The sequence below is a fragment of the Bactrocera neohumeralis genome, chromosome 6 (genome assembly GCF_024586455.1).
Source record: "Bactrocera neohumeralis isolate Rockhampton chromosome 6, APGP_CSIRO_Bneo_wtdbg2-racon-allhic-juicebox.fasta_v2, whole genome shotgun sequence".
Taxonomy (NCBI): domain Eukaryota; kingdom Metazoa; phylum Arthropoda; class Insecta; order Diptera; family Tephritidae; genus Bactrocera; species Bactrocera neohumeralis.
Genome location: NC_065923.1, coordinates 15,855,081 through 15,875,390, shown reverse-complemented (window position 1 = coordinate 15,875,390; position 20,310 = coordinate 15,855,081). Strand labels below are relative to the sequence as shown.

The window sequence follows — 20,310 nt, the reverse complement described above, 5'->3', positions numbered from 1 at the left end:
ATATTATATCAGCGGCATATTGAAATTAATTTCCATTTGGGTTCTAGAAAAAGCTTTATTAATAACAAAAATATTAATAATAATATAACTTTATTAAATTGTGAGTTCAGATTGCACGGAAGCTAAAAAGACCAACATCAACGGCGCGCCGTTGTAACGCGTACTCTCTCTTAGTTGTGATTTACAACATGTGTTGATATCTGGGGATATTTTATATATATAGTCATACTTTATTATGGGACGTCCTCCAATATTAAGTTTTTTAACGGTTCCTTCAGCTTTGTTCTTGCGTAAAATAGCAAAAACAGTTGTTTTCCCCAGACAATAATTTTTTTAAAGCTTCTTTTCCACACATTTTTTGTGAATTTGCTTACAATTAATAATTTAAGTTCAGTTGAATGTGTTTTGTCTATATTTTTATCAAAAATAATTTTTTAGTAGCCTTATTCGGGACAACTTTAAATATTTCACAACACACTAAACACACATAAAAGTCATTTTCTGCAAAATTTAACCAACTCACAACTACAAATTACCAATGCAAGTCATATGAGCGTTGTGTGTATGAGTGTGTGTGTAAGTAATCTTCTTCTTCAATAAATAGATATCTAAGTAATTTCACATTCGAGTAAATATTCTTTGTAATGCTATGTACTCATTAAGTCGCGCAAGAAGCCATTACGATAAACAAATTTACCTGTTGCAAGTGCTTTATAGCGCACAACAACAACATTATGAACAATAACAGCGTATACAATGCGGACATGCTAAGTTGAGCAGCAGACAAATGAACATTTGCACAGTTAAGTCACTATTCGGTTGAATTTCTTAGTTAAGCGTTGTTGGGAAAGACTATCAAATTCTACCGCTGTGACTATGTGACTATTTCCTACACCGACCTGGTGCTGGTGGCGCGGATATGGCACCAACGCTGTCAATGCACGCCGCCGCCACCAGCCAACAACCGCCAGCATGATCTATATTGCACGGCTATAATCGCTCTCTGAATGTGTGTGCGTGTGTGTGTGTGTGGCGCGGTGCTATCTGAACCCGAACGCAATTCTTCTTCAACTCGTTTCCTGCTGGCATTCATCAACGCTCGCCGCTGATATGGCACTTAATGTGCAACACGCTTCACTGACAACGAAGAAAGTAAAGCGCACGAGGAGGGGAACGCGCAGACCAGCGTGCATGAGAACAAAGAAGACATTAGCGTTAAAATAAAAAAGTGTCCATAGCTCACGCTTTGAGCCAGCAATGAGCAAATTTTAATTTTTAGCCTAATAAATATCAGAGGGGTACATACTTTTATCTACACTCATACATATGTATGTATGCACGTGTGTTGGTCGCGTATGTGTGCAGCATTTTCTACTCGTATATGCTTCAAACATTCTCGCCGTTTACTGCTCCGGCCGCAGCTAAGCAAGCGTGGCGAATGCAATACCTGCAATGTAATGAGTTGCATAAACAAAACTCGCGAATTATCGAAGCGCAAAGCTTCCTAACACCAACACCAACAGCCGACTTTACCTTTAATAATGATGAATCGAAATTTGAACATGAAACATGTAATAAAAGCACTAACTGCACTCAACCTAACACTTTTGTGTTATTTTTTAACCAAATTAACAATTGGTGCAATTGGTCCGAAAAGAACTAGTTGCAGTGTAACGTGTAATAAAAGCTCTGATTGTACACAACCTAACACGTGTGTGTTGTTTCTTAACCAGTTGTCAACTGGTCCGAAAATAACTAGTTGCGGTGTAACGTATAATAAGAGCACTAACTGCACTCAACCTAACACTTTTGTGTTATTTTTTAAGTAATTGACAACTGGTCCGAAAATAACTAGTTGCGGTGTATAAATGAAGATGACGACTTTAAAAGAAAATATTTCGTATACTTTTATATGTTTAATGTATGTATAATTACATATATACTTATTTATTATTCCAAAAAACTATAGACCTTGACTACTTAGACTTCCGAGCTTACCTTTTTCCGAATGACTCATAAACAACTATCCGATTTTCTGAGAGGATTTAGAACTTGAAGCTTCCTCACTTTTCTATATCTCACATAATCAATATATGCAGACTATGCGAGGTATAAGAAAATATAGAAGCTTCAAGTCTTAAATCAGAAACCGTTATTTGTTATTTCTTAAATAGTTGAGTACTGGACCGAAAATAATTAGGTAAGGTGTAGTAATAAAATAACCACTTTTAGCGAAGATATTTTAAATTTAATATAATATTGCGACATACGGAATAACAGAGATTTGGAGAAAAAACACTTGTAAAATATAAAAAAAAACACTCAGACTTCCGAATTCATGACTCTCATAAAAAATTATAGGATTGTCTGAGGAAGATTTGAAACATGAGTCTCCTCCACTTTTTAAATAATCAATATACGCATAGCTGAAACCATTTGGCGTTTCTAACAATTGGTCCAAAAATAACTAGTTACGGAGTAGTAATTTAATTATTGCTATGTATATTAAGAAAGGAAATATTTACAATTTAATATAATATAGCCGAAACCTATTCGTTATTTTATAACAAAAGGTAACTGGGCTGGAAATAACTAGTTACGGACTAGGAAAATAATAACATATATCAGCAAATGGCTGCAAACTTTGGTCAAATTGCACTACAATGAATGACTTCAATGTCTTGTTGTGAAAGAATCTTTAAGAAATTCGATAAAAAATAAACTGATTTGTCAAACCACCCTTGTATTTACATATATGCCATATGCATTAATACAATCATAAAATCATAGGTGAGCTATGCTTGCATAAGTTGCATAAATTAAAAAAAAATTGCTTATGAATGTTGATTTTGCTCGCGTGCTGCTTGGAAATGAATTCGTCTAGGGTGTGCAAATTATAATTTTTAATTAATGCATATATACTTTACATAGTGTACAGATACCTTAATGTAATGAAATACGTAGTGGTAGTAAGGCATTAATTATGGAAGTATAAACAATGGCTATGGCTAACTATATTTTCTTTAACCAAACAGCAAAATATTAGGAAAGCTCGGCAAATATTTTATCTATAATTAAGGCGAAATATTTCGAAATCACATTTGAAAATAATTTTTACTTTACAAAACTTCATTTTAGGGTCTTAGTTTCAAAAATTTTTCATAAACAGACTTTCTACTAACTTAACATGAGTTCCGGTCAGTAAAAACTTTCGACAGGTTATACCTTTAAAGATCCATCAGTTCATCTTTTAAGGCGTTCGAATTTGCTTAAGTGCTTTAGGAGGATGGAGCCATGTGTAGACGATCACGCAAGTGAGGAAAGTTCTCTGAGCGCCATTCACTTGGGAGTGCCCACGACACTTGGGAGTGCTCACGACTTCCGGTCTTAAACCTAGTAGAAAGCAAATCATTATTGTGATGTGGGTTTGGGACTCCCTTTTGATGACGACCACTGCGAACATATTAAGGAGAGAGAGGATCGACACACGACACCTCTTCGTCGATTTTAAAGCTTCTTATGAAAGAATAAGAAGGAGCTGCCATTATGCTGCTATGTCTGAATTTTGTATCCCCAAAAAACTAATACGGCTGTGTAAACTGACGTTGGGCAATATCGAAAGCTTCGTCAGGATCGGGAAGAACCTATCCAAGTCGTTCGATACCAAACTAGGTTTTGAACAAGGCGACTCTCTATCTTGCGACTTCTTCAATCTATTCCGGGAGAAAATAATTCGAGCTGCATATCTGAATAGAGAAGGTACAATCTTCTACATGAGTGTACCACCGCTAGCGTGGTATCATTGGTCATAACCACAGCGCCGTTAATTCTGATTTCTTCAGGTTGGACAAAGAAGCGAAGCAAATGGGTCTGGTAGTGAACGAGGGCAAGACGAAATATCTCCTGTCATGAAACAAACCGTCGTCGCAGTCGCGACTTGGCCCCGACGTCACTGTTGACAGTCATAACTTCGAAGTCGTAGATAATTGCGTCTATCTTTGCAACATCATTAACACAATAACGTAAGCCTCGAAATCCAACGCAGAATAACTCTTGCTAACAGATACTACTTCGGACTAAGTAGGGAATTGACTCATCATCCCCGTCCTGCTATATGGTGCAGAGGCATGAACGATGACAACATTTGATGAGTCATAGTTAGGAGTTTCTGAAAGAAATCCAATTTTGACGGGCCAAAGAACGAGCAAAATTTGAGGTGAAACTCAACTTTTTTTAAATTTCGGAAAGAAATAAATGACACATGTTACCTACCAACACAATTCACACCGTTACACTGGTAAGTTTCATCAATAGAGAAGCAGTAGTTTTTTTTATTTTCCAAAATCGCCCTTTTTAGGCTTAGTTTGATTTGAATATTCAAATTATGAATGATTGTAAACTGTTTCGTGAAATTGACTGGTAGTTCTAAAACTAAAAGTTCTTTTAGAGTAAAACTTAGCTACAAAATTTCCGAACTACTAGAAAGCTAATATTATGATTAGATATTCCCAAATGTTCATTGTTAAAGTAGAATGTTCCATAGGTCACTCTGCTCCCTGGCTAATAAACAATCTACAAAAACAAGTCTGTAAATGTTAAATATGTTAAGAGAAAAAAAAAGTATTTTTTCTACAAACAAGACCTTACCCCTACATGGGCTTACGGGTTTCAAAAAATCTAATTTTTTTGTCTTATTAAATTCTACAACACCGGTAGTATATTGTCCCTTGAGAACTTGTGCATTGAAAGCTAGCTAGGCTAAGTGCGCCGTCTTTAAACTCGTTTTTCTCGAAACTGTGTTTTTGAAGTCGGTTAGAAAGATTTCTTGAAAACTACTCAACCGATTTTCATGGAATTTTACACAAATCCTTGAGATGCAATTCTTAATTCACGAAAATTTCACAGAAGTTTTACTTTTTTTGTAAAAAATGTTCAGTTTTTTTTCCTTCGTCGAAGTTCTAAGTTAAGGTTTTGACTAAAACACGTATTTTTCACTTTAGATGATCCTATAAGAAGTTATCCTGCCAACGCGGGCCCATCTTCTTTCCGAGGGGTCACCGGAAATGGCGTCACAATGGCCGAGTTTAAAGTATTTCCTTTTTTTCAAAAATTTCAGAATTTCTTTGTTAATAGTGTATGTTTGTAACAATAAAAAATTCTATCAAAATATTTGGTAAAAAATTGTTGAGAAAAGTCTGTTTTTTACCCGAGGAGACCCATGTAACCACTTATGAAAACGATAGTTCTTTTGAAGGAACATATTGGTGAGGTTCGGTTGTTATAATAATAAAATGAAATAAATGTGTAACATCTTCTGGAGCTAAGTTAGTATAACCTCAAAATGAAATACGTTAAAATGTTTTATTTTGTCAGTCCGGGTCAAATTTAATCAGGTATACTAAAGTTTTCCAAAATTTTTGAGCATACTTTTCTATTACTCTTAAGGCGGTATTCTAGTTTAGAATTTTCGAAAAATCGATTTTTTCTTTTTGCATATTCTTAAAGATTGAACCTTTAAGAATATATTCCCCAAAGGAGACAAAGCTTATATGTCGAACCACTCAAATTTTCAAATATCCTGGCACATGTATCTAGTAACTTTCATGCTGAAGTAGTAATAATGGTAGGCACTTACCCCAAGCCACTGCCAGAAATCACCTTAGCGCTGTTATTCCATCGCCCAGCAACCAAGAATTGTTGCGATAATATCTTATTGCGTTTACTCAGCCATTTTCGTGGTTTTTCATAAGCTGAAAGTATAAAAATAAATTGTTAATAATAAAAAATAAAAAAGTGAGGTTATAGTTTTAATCTCATATTGAAATGGCCAAAACTACGAGCGCCGCAATAAAAATGGACCCAATGCGTGTGACGCTGGCGGATATTCAAAGAGGTGTAGGTTTGATAAATAATAAAAATTTATTAATTTCCAGTTTTATTTGTAGAAGCAAAATTTTACTACTTAGATTACAGTAAGTAAGCAGCTGGATGACTTCAAAGCCTTTCCGACCACACTACACTGCGGTCGCTCCTTGGTGGGCTCGCCCAAACAACAGCCGCAACACATAAAAGTAACACTTCGGAAGACCAATGAAATACTGCTCTACGAACAGCGCAGCCTGACCGTCTTGGCCGACACAGACGAAGGCAAGGCAGTCGCAGCGGACAATGAGCGCTACGAGTATTTAACCTCCGCGCAGGGCAGACGACGACGCACCTTCAGCGCAGAGGCGCAAACTGCCGGCGTGCTCTATAAAAGTCGCGATGTGAATACCGAACACATACGCACGGATAATATCGCCTCTTATGTGTCGAACTTTGAGATGTTCGACACGTACAAGGATCTGCAGACAACAACGAAAAGTGTTGCCATTGATGAGCACAAGAAAATGGAGATCACCACTTACAAAGTGGAGGGCAAAGATACATTTATCGATATTAATCGACAGCCGAGTTTCCGTTTGGCGCTCATGTTGACCATGCGCGTCTTAGCTGGCAATGTTTTCGAGCAACAACAACGACGCTTTCGTAATATGCGTCTGCCAGATCCGCTGGCAGCGGAGGTGCGCTACCGTTATCGTGCTGAATTGCTTTGGCGTTTTGAATTGCCACAGGCACTGGCCGGCAACATGAAGAAAGCGGTCGCTGATCTCAGCTGGTGTCCACGCAACGGCGATATACTCGCTGTGGCTTATGGTGTCTACAACTTTCGGGATGACAATGCAAATTCAGATGGCTGTGTTTGTATTTGGTCTATTAAAAATCCCGTCAATCCGGAGAGATACTACAAATATCAATTACCCGTTATTGCGGTCGAGTTCTCGCTGCACAATCCACAATTATTGGCTATCGGCTTATCGGATGGCACCATCGAGGTGCTGGATATAACGAAACTCGAATCCGCTGCCATTGCAGTGACCGATCGTCGCACCTTGCACAACTGTGAACCGATTGTCGCCATAAAATGGATCTCACGTAGCGAATTGGTAGGCGCCCGGTACACCATTGAACCGTTTTTAGCGCTGTCACGTGACGGATCTGTAACCAAGTATAGCATTATTAATAGTCCACAATTGCTGGCGAATAAGCTGCTTTTGTTGAATCGCATTGAAGCGCAGCCGGAAGGTATACGAGTGGAGCGTAGCTATGAGCTGCTGCAGGCCAATCGTCATCCGCAGGGTTTAAATCTCTGCTTGAGTCCCACACAGGATGATTTGTATTATGTGCTCACAGAGGAGGGTTGCCTATACAAGTGCTCAACTCATTATCCGCAACAGTATTTAACGGTACTGCAAGTGCAGGAGGCAGGTGCGAACGCAATGGATTTTTCACCATGGTCGCCGAAGCTCTTTTTGACCTGCGGCAATGATTGGTGAGTGATTATTTTAAAGAAAATTCGTTTTGAAAGCAAAAACCTACTACAAAGCGAATATTATGGGCGATAGAGTTGTTGACTATAGGTTCCATGGGTTTCCTAGTAACGAACGGCATTCCCCAGTTTATATCAAATGCTCGACGGTATTTTGGCCATTAAATTGCTTCAATTTAGTTTTCAAAATTAAATTTGTGTTTAATATATTTCATGTAGACCCCAGAAAAACTATTATAAACACATTTCCAGGTCCATAAATATTTGGCTAGATGGCATTTTCGAGCCAATAATCTCACTAAAACATCATGAGGGTCCCATACACTGCGCCTACTGGAGTCGCACGCATTCCACAATAATTATTTCATTGTGTCGCAACTCCGTGGATATTTGGGATATTAAACAAAGCGTGCTGAAGCCGATGTCATCGACTAGCATAAATGGCGCGCATTATACGAGCTGCAGGTAAATGACTACTGGCAAAAAGTGTATTCACGTTGCTTGCATGAACTTTAAAATTTTTAACTATAATTTTCTACAGATTATCACTCTGCGGTCGCTCGTTAGCAGTTGGCAATGAAACTGGTAATGTTCTAATGCTTGCCTTCGAAGACATGCCTTTTCCCGCCTACTATCAATATGATCAATTGGAGAAAGCAATCTACAATCTCATATCCAATGATAAGGAGATGACGCATAAGGTGAAAAGCCTCGGTTTCTTTGGTTATGCCGAGCATGTTAGATATCAGCCGAAGAAACGTCGTAGAATGCGGAAGAAAATACAAAAGGATACAAATTTAAGTGATGAAAATTAAATTTTAACACATGACATATGAGATACTTAGGCATTGAGTTGGATTTAAAAAAATATACTATAAAATAATAAAGTTTTTTTAGTAGTATTTTGAGGTGCTACTTTTTTATAACTCAAACTAAAGTCGAAAAAGTCTTTTCGTATTTCTAATGAAACTTCAACTTATTTTTTTATTTTTATAATGAACTTTAATGAACAAAAAAAAATATGTACCATTTTGGTCGATCACTTTTTGCCATTTTTCCGCTATTCCATTAGTGTAAAACTTTTCTGGTTTCTTGGCGAAAAATTGGGACAAGTAATTTTCACAGGCTTCTCTTGAAGCCAACTTTACTCCACTTAGGGAGTTCTGCATTGACCGAAACAAGTGATAGTGCGATGGTGCAAGGTCATGGCTATGTGGTAGCTGCTTCGAAACTTCCCAGCCAAGCTCTCTCAGTTTATGCCGAGTCATAAAAGATGTGTGTGTGGTCTAGCGTTGTCCTGATGAAAGACGAAGCCCTTTTTGTTGATCAGTAAGATTTTTTAAGATTGCTTGCTTTAATCTTTAATCAGTTGTTGACAGTAAAATGTATAATCAATCGTTTGACCAGGCTGAAGCAACTCATAGTGGACGGTTCCTTTCCAATCCCACCAAACACTTAACATAACATTTCGACGCGTCAATCCTGGCTTTGCGATCATTTGTTGAGCTTGACCGCGCTTGGACCATAACATTTTTACACATTATTGTCGTATATCATCCACTTTTCATCTCCTGCTACCAATCGCTTCAGAAATGGTTCGATTTCATTTCCTTTCAGCAAAGAATCGCAGATGTTAATTCGGTCTATTTAGTTTTGCACCGACAATTCATGTGATACCCAAACATCGAGCTTCTTTTTGTAGGCAGCCTCTTTTAAATGGTTCAGAACCATTTGAAGATGAATGTTAAGTTCCTTAGCGATGTCATAGCTGCTTATGTCACGGTCCTGGTCAATCTTTTCCATAATTTCATCGACTTTTTCAAAGATATGTCGGCCAGAGCGAGATGCATCCTTCACATCAAAATTTCCAAAACGGAAGCGAGCGAACCATCTAACGAATTGATACAGCAAGAACGTAAGTATATTATAGACAGCGGACAAGCGTGTGAACTGGCAAAAGCTAACAAAATGCGATGGGTGCATTTCAACCATTAAATGGTGAAATGCGCTAGTAATTTTCTGTGGTGAAATGCACCCATCCAAAACGTAATATCCCAAAATTGAAATATCCCTGAACCTTCTCTATAATATACGTTCTCTGGATACAGCATCGTCTCCGTAAACTTCACAAATTTCCTTGGTGGCGTGAGTGGCATTCTTCGCTTTTTTATTAAAAAAATTCAAAACATAGCGAATTTCTTCATTATTTTCACTAATTTTTGAACAGCTTTAACTTTTTTTCAACTTCCCCAAAATTTTTTTTTTTGTTAAATGAAGCTTAAAATCTCACCTTTCCAACACTGTATGGTATGACACAATATGGTAGGTAGCACTGGAGATATATACGACTGCAACGACATCTATTGACAAAATACGAAAAGACTTTTTCGACTACCCAATACATAGTATTAAGTTTGCCACGAAATTTATAAGAGCCAGAAGAATATATCGGATACCCTATAAATACATATAAAAATTATCATCGTTACCAGCTGAGTCGATTTAGCCATGACCAAACAACTGTCCGTCCGTCCGTAAGTATATACACAATAGAAATAAAATGTAACTAACAATAGCAATGAAAAAATATATTTTAACGAAAACAATTATTTAATTAATTTGACAAAATTCACTGTTTGTAGTATTATAATATTTTATTTTAAACTATTTTTGTAAAAGAAAAAAGTTATTAGTGTCAAACTAAAACAAATTGTTATAAGGATAGCAAAAATATATATAGTACATACTATATTTAATTTTTTATTTTTTCTTAAGACACTATTTTGAGTATTACTTACTTTATTTTGTTTTTAAATAATTTTATTTTTTTTAAACACTTCAAAGTTTTAACCTTTAAGTTAATCAGTATTATGACCTTTCATTTTTAAATATTTTTGTGTCACTCCAAAACTCTAACCTCTAAAATATACTCTTTATTGTATAATTGTCGCACTCTTTACTCTTTCTTATTTGTGATTTCAAAAACATCGCCGCTTTTAGCTCAATGGCTTTCAAAGCCTTGATTTTATGTAAACACAAACACTTTCATTGACAAATACAAAAAAGTTAAGTTTAACGGCACTTGCATAGCAATTTATTCAGCGATAACCACGATTTTAAAGTAATTTTTTATGCACAAAATTTCGACACAGCCATTTCGTTGGCTTGATTAAGGCTTTTAGGGCAATCGTTACCTCGCAAGCCTGTTGTTATATTTCATAGAGTTTTCACTAAGCCTTATCACACTGTGACAACGCGAAGGTATACATTTTAAGTACAAGTACATACATATATATATTAACCAACTTTTAGAACACAATTTTTTGGATTTAAGTACATTTTTTAATTTCCACTGCTTCGACACCCACAAACACGTCAACCAGAGAACTGCGCGCACAACGGCAGCAACTTTACTGTAAAAGAAATCAGCAGCACTACAGAAATTACCTGAATTTACGAAAAAGACAATAAGCGATACTCAACTGTGTCTAATTCATCTCGATTTGTTTATGTTTAGCACAGCTGATGCTGCGGTTTGGCATTCCACATCGCTCAAGTTCAAACAATTACCTTATTTGCGGTTTTCTAACGATCGCTGAGACACGCTAAACATAACGTTACTTAGAATTCATAAATTCTTGACGCTGGCAGTTGCAATTGTGCATTAAATTCATTAAAATGACACAAACGCATTTCGTATTGCCGCTTTTGATGCCCGAAAGGCAGTTGGTGCGCACCTTTCCAGCGCCCTACAACGAGGCCGTTTCACCCTTTGCCGAGGTGAAAGATTTTTCCAAAGCCGTGCGCTTCGAGTCGCAATGGCAGCCAAAACTGAAGTTGCGACCACGCAAAGTCATACTCATCGGCGATGTGGCAGTGGGCAAGACGACATTGGTGAACAGGTAGGTGAGCTGGCATTTTGCTGTTGGAATTTTTGTTGCCTAATTATATTTGCGCTTCTAGATTTTGCTTCGATAAGTTTGCGGAGAAATACAAGGCGACTATTGGCGTGGATTTCGAAATTGAGAATTTCAATATTTTGGGACAGGGTCTTACGCTGGAAATGTAAGTACATTACGATTATTTTTTCAATATGTTATTATTATTGTTATACTTACCTACAGTTTTGTATCTTGCTTATAAATTTATTTTATAATTTTTTCAACATGCTCAGGTGGGACACTGCCGGCCAAGAGCGCTTCAAATGCATAGCACAAGCTTATTATCGAAATGCTAATGGTAAATAATTAGCTTATAATATATTAATTAAAGGACAAACAATTAAATTAACACACTTTCATTGCAGTTATTATAGTCGTTTTTGATATGTCCAAACCGGAAACGCTGAATTCAGCAACCAAATGGCTCAAAAGCGCACTGGCTGTTAATACAATACAAATGCCGCTGACATTTTTGGTTGGCACCAAGTCGGATAAATTGGTAAGCGCACTAATACAAAGGAAAATATTTCAATTAAAAAAAAAACACTAAAAAAATAATAATTTACAATAACTATTTGCCAAAAATCTTAATTCTCAACATTCCCGATTCTTTTATATGAAATTATTTGTTTTTATAAGCTTCTATTTAGTTAAAATTTTATTTTTTTTTCACTTCAACTCTGCAGAACAGAGCAGAATTCGTGCGCGTGGAGCGTTTGGCAGCAGAAATCGCCGACGGCATTAAAGCCGAGTATTGGTCAGTTTCCGCGCGAACCGGTTATAAAGTAGTCGACTTCTTTCAACGTGTAGCAGCGCTATCATATGAGACCGCCTGCAAAGAGGCGATAATTGAGCGTCATTTTATGGAAAAATCCGTTGCGGTGCGTTTACAGCGGAAGTCAAAACAATGCGGTTAGTCACAGAAATGTCAAGATTATACAAATCTATAGCGTTAGATTTTCAGAACTAATACTAATAGTGTTAATAACTCAATGCATTTATGTATGTAAACTTCTTTGCAGATTTTCGTAGCAACCAAGCAGATAGCAGAGCAGCGAAGGCCAAGGAAAGGAGTTTATGTTTTTGTTCATAATTTCTAAGTATTTGTAGATAAAAAAAATATGATAAAAACTGAAAATATTATATTAAACGATGTAAATAACTTATACTTACTTACTGCTTTAAACGGCATCTGGAATCATATGGTATTCGCTAGGCGACAATTCATGGACTAAAAATCACAACACAACTACACACACAAATCAGAAGCGGCCATTTAAATTTGGTAAATACAAATTTTTGCGAACTCATCATCGAAGAACTGACTGCCAAATATTAAATCGCTTCACAACTTATATATATATACATACATATACTACTATATACTATATATTTATGTGGAACAGAGAAAATCTAACTTGTACCAATTTTAGCTCCAAACAATATGAAGCAAATGCAAAACCACTTCTAATTAGAAAAAAGATAGGATGCGGCAAAAATGCTACTGCTAAAAGCTTCACTTGTAGTGATGCAGCTAAATATACATTTCCAATTTATACATCCACGCATTCACTAGATACCGAAACACTCATTATCACAAATCCCTAAAAAAATAATTTTTAAACATTAAAATTTTATTAAATTCACTGATTTTTAAAAAATAGTGCACAAAGTGTAATTTCGACGTAATTTCCTGTTTTTAGATTTTACAACTAACGCAACGTTGCATTTCCGAACTTCGAAGACAGCTGCCAGCTTTGTCGAAACGGGTTGCACTCACCACGAATTAATTTTTGATATTCAATAAAGTATGTGATGAATTAGTTAAGAAATAACTTCCATAATAAGAAATAAAGCAGATTTTTAAAATTTTTCTAATTTACTAAAATTTTTTAACTAATTTTGTTACAAAAACCAGTTCATATAAGTAATTAATAAAAAATAATAATGCTGAAAGTTAATAATGTTCCTTACATTTTTTTAATCTCAAAGTGCTTGCATACAAGTAATAATAATAAACAAAAAATATTATTAAACTTGCTGCTTACATCCGGCAAACAACACATTCTACCGCAGTGTTGTATTCAATGAAAGCACTTCGAACTTTCGGAACATGTCCGAAAATTTGATATGCAGTCACATTCGACATCGAAATTCGAAAATGGGACTTTCCCCGCGCTTTGACAAAGACAAAAAATTTTCCTTTCCATTCCTTATTTTCGTAGTAATGGCAAATATAAAGATATCCCTGCAATTGGCACCCAATAAACCTGCCAGGAAATCCGGTAAGGAATTTTTAAACATTTTAATGCAATTTATGCACCAAATGCGTTTCAAAATGTGTCTTAAACAACGATGTATTGATTAAAAATTAATGTAAGCAGATTGCTCACCAATTAGAAATTCATTTTTATCAGTTTATCAATGAGTTGTTTAAGACATAACCTCATTTTTGGATATTTATTGACAGTGTTCTATTTACAATGTTGCTTAATTATATATTAATGGTTTTACAGCTAAACCTGCTGCAGCTTGGAGGGCCGCCACAGCCAAGAAACGCGCTACCGCAGCTGGGCGTGTGAAGAAGCGAGTCGCAAAGAAGCCTGCCGCTGCCAAAAAGGTTGCCACCAAGGCTAAGCCCTAAGGTTGGCTAAGCCAAAGGCTACGGTGTCTACCAAGGCTAAGCCAAAGGCTCAGGTTGCCAAGAGGGCTACGGCTTCCGCCAAAAACAGTGCCACGTTTAGCTCAACGTCCTTTAAAGCCATGATTTTATGTAAACATAATAAGCTTTCATTGAAAAATACAACAAAAAGATAAGTTTAACGGCACTTGTGTAGCAATTTATTCTGCGATAACTACAATTTTTAAGTAATTTTTTTTGCACAAAATTTTGACACAGCCATTTCGTTGGCTTAATTAAGGCTTTTAGGGCACTCGTTAGCTCCCAAGCCTCTTGTCATATTTCATAGAGTTTCCATCAGACCTTATCACACTGCGACGACGCGAAGGCATACAATTTTATCGAACTTATAGAACACAATTTCTTGGATTTAGAACTGAACATGAGAACTGCGCGCGCAACGGCAGCAACTTTACTGTAAAAGAAATCAGCAGCACTACAGGAATTACATGAATTTTCGAAAATAGTCAATAAGCGATACTCAACTGTGTCTAACTCAGTTCGGTTTGTTTATGTCTAGCACAAATGATGCTGCGTTTTGGCATTCCACATCGCTCAAGTTCAAGTAATTACCTCATTTGCGATTTCCTAAAGATCGCTGGGACGCGCTTAACGCATAGCTTTAGTCTCTCCGAAACGACATCGAAACATAACGTTACTTGTAATTGTTGTAAGTACAATACGATTATTACTCCATTATCTAATTATTATTATTATACTTGCCTACAGTTTTGTCCCTTATGACCATGTATAGTTTTTTTTTAAGATTTATTCAATATTCGCAGGTGGGACACTCCCCTTAAGCACTTTCATTACAGTTATTATAGTCGTTTTTGACATGTCCAAACCGGAAACGCTGAATTCAGCAACTAAATAGCTCATTTTTGGTTGGCAACAAGTCGCATAAACTGGTAAACACGCTTACAAAATTGAAAGATTAAAAAAAAACTAGTAAACCAATTTACAATAATTATTTTTCAAAAACCTTAATTCTCAACATTTCCGATTTTTTATATGAAGTTATTTGTTTTTATAAGCTGCTAAGCAAATATCAATCTGGCAACCCTTCTCGTGCTCAGCTGTGAAATTTCGTGCTCTTGCAAATTTGTTAAATTTATATTTAAAATTTTATTGTGAAAATCTCTGGATTAAGTGATCTGAATCTATATTGTGCTATTAAAGCAATTGAAATTTACTTTAATTGTGTGTTGGCTAATTTTAATTTATTTCGATGAGTCATTTTCAATTTGTTTTGTTGCCACATTTTTAAATAGTGCAATTGGTAGTGTTAATTTATATTGCTTACTTAAATTTCTGTCTTATTTTTATTCGTTTTCCAGCTTTTTCACAGCTGTTTGCGAGTTTCTTACTTTTCGTGTGTCACAGTGCATCTCAAACTGCTCGCTACAGTATTTCTTATAAATATTTTTGTCACTGCGCTTTTTACTTTTATTATTTACATTTTTTCTATTTTTACTTAATATTATTTTTTGTCATTATGACATGCAATTTCCCGAGTTGTACTGTAAAAAGCGAGTCGGAACGCTTTGTTTCTTGCTGGCTATCTGACGGGCTTGCCCATCTTAAATGGGCTTGGATTCTATTCTTGATAGTAAGGGCTTGCGCTGGTCTTGCATAAAATGCAGACCGACAGAAATTGAATTATTTAAAGTGTTTGGGTAAAAATTTCAAGGAAACCCTTACCGAAAAATGTAGGCATTATAAAATGTTGTTTCAATCATTTAAATGCCTAAATGATAAGAAGAGAATCCAAAACCTCTTATGTTTTAACGAGTTTTTAGATGAAATGCCGGAGTACCCAAACTAATTTAATTTCAAACAAGTTTGGTAAGTTTTAGATCTGGTTTACGTTGATAACGCTTCAATATTCTCTGTTGTCCGATGTGATCTTTGGTTCTGCCAGAGGACTCTTATCATCCTGCTTTGGAAATTAATATAGAAATCATAGCCAACTTAGTTCATAATAAAGACCTTTGTTCTCGGTTCCACTTTGCGAAAGCTAAGCATTGGGTATTATTATTTAATTAAAATTTTATTTTCTCTTCAACTCTGGCAGAACAGACATGAATTCGGGCGCGTGGAGGGTTTGGCGCAGAAATCGCGGGCGGCATAAAAGCCGAGTATTGGTCAGTTTCGACGCGAACTGGTTATAAAGTAGTTGACTTCTTTCAACTTGTAGCAGCGCTATCCTATGAGACCGCCTGCAAAGAGGCGATAATTGAGCATCATTTTATGGAAAAATCCGTTGCGGTGCGTTTACAGCGGAAGTCAAAACAATGCGATTAGTCACAGAAATGTCGAGATTATACAAATCTCTAAAACAAATCTAAAGTGTTAGATTTTCGGAACTAATATTAATAGTTTGAATAACTCAATGTATTTATGTACATATGTAAACTTCTTTGCAGATTTTCGTAGCAACCAAGCAGACAGCAGAGCAGCGAAGGCCAAGGAAAGGAGTTTATGTTTTTGTTCATAATTTCTAAGTATTTATAGATAAAAAAAATATGATAAAAACTGAAAATATTATATTAAACGATGTAAATAACTTATACATACTTACTTACTGCTTTAAACGGCATCTGGAATCATATGGTATTCGCTAGGCGACAATTCATGGACTAAAAATCACAACACAACTACACACACAAATCAGAAGCGGCCATTTAAATTTGGTAAATACAAATTTTTGCAAACTCATCATCGAAGAACTGACTGCCAAATATTAAATCGCTTCACAACTTATATATACATACATATACTACTATGTACTATATATGTATGTATGTATTTATGTGGAACAGAGAAAATCTAACTTGTACCAATTTTAGCTCCAAACAATATGAAGCAAATGCAAAACCACTTTTAATTAGAAAAAAGATAGGATGCGGCAAAAAGAACCCAACTGCTAAAAGCTTCACTTGTAGTGATGAAGCTAATTATACATTTCCAATTTATACATCCACGCATTCACTAGATACCGATACACTCATTATCACAAATCCCTAAAAAATAATTTTTAAACATTATAATATTTTTAAATTCACTGATTTTTTAAAAATAGTGCACAAAGTGTAATTTCGACGGGCTATTTCCTGTTTTTAGATATTACAACTAACGCAACGTTGCATTTCCGAACTTCGAAGACAGCTGCCAGCTTTGTCGAAACGGGTTGCACTCACGACGAATTAATTTTTGATATTCAATAAAGTATGTTATGAATTTGTTGATAAATAATTCATTATCCATAATAAAAAATAAAACAGATTTTTCTAATTAATCTGAATCATCTAAAAAATCAATAAACAATAATAATGTTGAAAATATACAGTATGTTCTCAATATTATAATGTTCCTTAAATTGTTTAATCTCAAAGTGCTTGTATACAAGTAATAATAATAAAAAAAATATTATTAAACTTGCTGCTTACTTCCAGCAAACAACTCATTCGACCACAGTGTTGTATACAACGAAAGCACTTCGAACTTTCGGAACATGTCCCAAAATTTGACATTCGACATCGAAATTCGAAAATGGGAACTTCCGCCGTTTTGACAAAGACAGAAGATTTTCCTTTCCATTCCTTTTTTTCGTAGTAATGGCACCCAAAAAGCCTGCCGAGAAATCCGGTAAGGAATTTTTTAACATTTTAATGCAATTTATGCACAAAATGTGTTTCAAAATGTGTCTTAAACAACGGCGTATTGATTAAAAATGAATTTAAGCAGATTTTCTACAAAAATGTGTACAAATTTGTTAAAAAATGTTGAATGTGTTTGGCCACGCGGTCCAAGCTGCTGTATCGGCTAAATGTGTTTAATCAAAAACTTTAACAACAGGTTTACTGCATTAAGTGTATTGAAACAGAAGTAATATCATGTGCTACAATTGAATTTTGTGTGTGTAATTTTTAAACAATTGCTTGCCAATTAGAAATTAATTTTTTGTTTATCATTGAGTTGTTTAAGACATAACCTCATTTTCGGATATGCATTGACAGTGTTGTATTTACCATGTTGCTTAATTGTATATTAATGGTTTTACAGCTAAACCAGGCGATAAGAAGCCTGAGAAGAAGGCTTCGGCCACTTCAGCCGCCTCTGGTACCAGCGCTAAACCTGCTGCAGCTAAGAAGGCCGCCCCCGCCAAGAAACCCGCTACCGCAGCTGGTGGTGTTAAGAAGCCAGTCGCTAAGAAGCCTGCCGCTGCCAAAAAGGTTGCCACCAAGACTAAGCCAAAGGCTAAGGATGCCAAGAAGGCTGCCGCTGGCAAAAAGCCACAATCTTTGTTGGCTAAATTGTCCGCAAAGGCCCGTGCCGCCGCTAAAGGCAAGAAAGTCGCTCTTAAACCAGGCGCAAAATTGCAAAAGGGTACCGCTAAGGCTAAGGCTGTTGCTTTATTGAAGGCAAAGAAAGTGCAAACTAAGGTAAACAATTTTTGAAAAGTATTCGAGTGATTAGCAACTAATATAAATATATAAAAAATTACAGATTGTCAAGGGTGCTTTTGGTACACGCACGCGCAAGGTACGCACCAGCGTACACTTCCGTCGTCCAAAGACTTTGGTGTTGCCCCGCCGTCCTAAATACCCAAGGAAGTCGGTGCCAACCAGAAATCGGTATGTAAAATATCAATACAAATTCACCACGAATTTCTAATTTGAAATGTTATTATTTGTACAGCATGGATGCTTACAATATCATCAAATACCCATTGACCACTGAAGCCGCCATGAAGAAGATTGAAGACAACAACACATTGGTGTTCTTGACTCACTTGCGTGCGAATAAGAATCACGTACGTGCCGCTGTACGTAAATTATATGACATTAAGGTAGCTAAGGTCAATATCTTGGTGAGACCAGATGGTCAGAAGAAGGCTTACGTGCGATTGGCCCGCGATTATGATGCGCTAGATATTGCCAACAAGATCGGCATCATATAAACGTTGCGTTATTCGTTTCTTTTATATATAGAAATTTTCAGAGAAAACAGACATTAAAAAAACGGATAAAACCTATTTTTATCTAAAATAAAAAACAAAAAAAATACATTTCCTTCTATTAACTTCCACTTTTGAATCACGACGGACACAAATTAAAAGACAGTTCTTTATAATGACTGGCTAGCTTAGCTTCTTGGAAGGAGGGAAGGTCTTTTTTCTTTCTTTCTTTTCAGATACAACCTTCAAGTTAATGGCTTTCGTGTTGGATTGACTATTTATAAAAAGGTAAGTGAAAATTACAACTGAATTATATTAATGTTCTTTTATTTGTGATGATTTCTTTGAGGAATCTCTTTGAATAACTTCGTTATTATGAAATTAATATATTTTAACTGATTACTTTTTACATCAGTGATTAATTTTCTTAAACAAATTTTATATTAAACCATGCTAATCCTTATTCCTTACAGATTATTTCAAATTCGAAGTTGCTGTACTAGAAATTGGAAGCAGGATGATTTAATTAAAGGTAATAAAAATACATATGGCTGTTAATATTTCCTTAGTGATGATATATATAGAAGGAATCTCTTTGAATTTCGTCATGCTTTATTATGAAAACAATTTTAATTAACTGATTATATTTCAATAATTAAAACAATCCTAATTTAGCCACATTAAAATTAATGTTCGTAATTTTGTCATTACAGATTGCAATAAAATGTTGAGGAAAGTCTCAGATAATGAGAGGTAAGTTATTAAAAAAATAATATGTTGATATATGTAAATTGTGATGACATATATAGAAGGAATCTCATTGAATTCCGTGTAACGTTATAATGAAATTAAATTAAATAACTGAGATAACTTGACTAATTAATATTCTATTGCTCATAACACACGCTAACGAAACCTTTTCTATCTTTCAGGTGTATCCAAAGGAATTATGCACATCGCGAGAAGACTACCCATTATTGTTTTTTACTGTAAAGCATATATTTATAAAAACAAATTTTAAATAAAGAATGAAATTTCATAAAACCGTTAGTGTTGCTTTAATATTTTTACATTGGTTGATTGGGAAGGAAATAAAGAAATTGTACAGAAGGAATGGAAACTGACAAGGACATTTATCAAATTTAAGGAAATGTTGCTAAGTTGACAGTTTTGGACCAGATACAAATCAGGATCCCCTTCTTTTTCGAAGATCATACTATTGTGGAAACAGCCAAATTTATATTTAGCTGTATGTAAAAATGTTCATATTTTGAAAATATTGAAATGAAATATATACCGTAAGATACAAGCAGAGAACGTTTATAATATTTAAATAATATTTTATACGTTCAATTAC

The 20,310-nt window shown here is 35.4% G+C and overlaps 3 protein-coding genes across 3 annotated transcripts; all 3 read left to right on the top strand.

Annotated features, from left to right (window-relative positions):
- Window positions 1-5,823: 5,823 nt before the first annotated feature.
- Window positions 5,824-8,220, top strand: LOC126761771 (dynein axonemal intermediate chain 4). The gene is made up of 4 exons (XM_050478151.1): window positions 5,824-5,895; window positions 5,967-7,372; window positions 7,622-7,834; window positions 7,911-8,220. Exons 1-4 carry the CDS (start codon window positions 5,824-5,826, stop codon window positions 8,182-8,184), a joined length of 1,965 nt encoding a protein of 654 aa, XP_050334108.1. The 3' UTR covers window positions 8,185-8,220.
- Window positions 8,221-10,982: 2,762 nt separating this feature from the next.
- On the top strand, window positions 10,983-12,403 carry LOC126762530 (ras-related protein Rab-34). The gene is made up of 6 exons (XM_050479343.1): window positions 10,983-11,271; window positions 11,333-11,434; window positions 11,544-11,608; window positions 11,676-11,809; window positions 11,997-12,222; window positions 12,333-12,403. Exons 1-6 carry the CDS (start codon window positions 11,048-11,050, stop codon window positions 12,401-12,403), a joined length of 822 nt encoding a protein of 273 aa, XP_050335300.1. The 5' UTR covers window positions 10,983-11,047.
- A 5,144-nt stretch (window positions 12,404-17,547) lies between these two features.
- Window positions 17,548-19,062, top strand: LOC126761856 (60S ribosomal protein L23a). Its single transcript, XM_050478281.1, has 4 exons — window positions 17,548-17,641; window positions 18,059-18,438; window positions 18,503-18,630; window positions 18,695-19,062. Exons 1-4 carry the CDS (start codon window positions 17,611-17,613, stop codon window positions 18,954-18,956), a joined length of 801 nt encoding a protein of 266 aa, XP_050334238.1. The 5' UTR covers window positions 17,548-17,610; the 3' UTR covers window positions 18,957-19,062.
- Window positions 19,063-20,310: the final 1,248 nt, after the last annotated feature.

Bases quoted from the DNA above. Each gene is read 5' to 3' on its own strand.
- LOC126761856 (XM_050478281.1), top strand. From the start codon at position 17,611: ATGGCACCCAAAAAGCCTGCCGAGAAATCCG. The intron at 18,439-18,502 runs GTAAACAATTTT...AAAAAATTACAG, and splicing joins CAAAGAAAGTGCAAACTAAG to ATTGTCAAGGGTGCTTTTGG. The intron at 18,631-18,694 runs GTATGTAAAATA...TTATTTGTACAG, and splicing joins TCGGTGCCAACCAGAAATCG to CATGGATGCTTACAATATCA.
- LOC126761771 (XM_050478151.1), top strand. From the start codon at position 5,824: ATGGCCAAAACTACGAGCGCCGCAATAAAAATGGACCCAATGCGTGTG. The intron at 5,896-5,966 runs GTAGGTTTGATA...TTTACTACTTAG, and splicing joins TGGCGGATATTCAAAGAGGT to ATTACAGTAAGTAAGCAGCT. The intron at 7,373-7,621 runs GTGAGTGATTAT...ACACATTTCCAG, and splicing joins TTGACCTGCGGCAATGATTG to GTCCATAAATATTTGGCTAG.
- LOC126762530 (XM_050479343.1), top strand. From the start codon at position 11,048: ATGACACAAACGCATTTCGTATTGCCGCTTTTGATGCCCGAAAGGCAG. The intron at 11,810-11,996 runs GTAAGCGCACTA...TCAACTCTGCAG, and splicing joins GCACCAAGTCGGATAAATTG to AACAGAGCAGAATTCGTGCG. The intron at 12,223-12,332 runs GTTAGTCACAGA...ACTTCTTTGCAG, and splicing joins GCGGAAGTCAAAACAATGCG to ATTTTCGTAGCAACCAAGCA.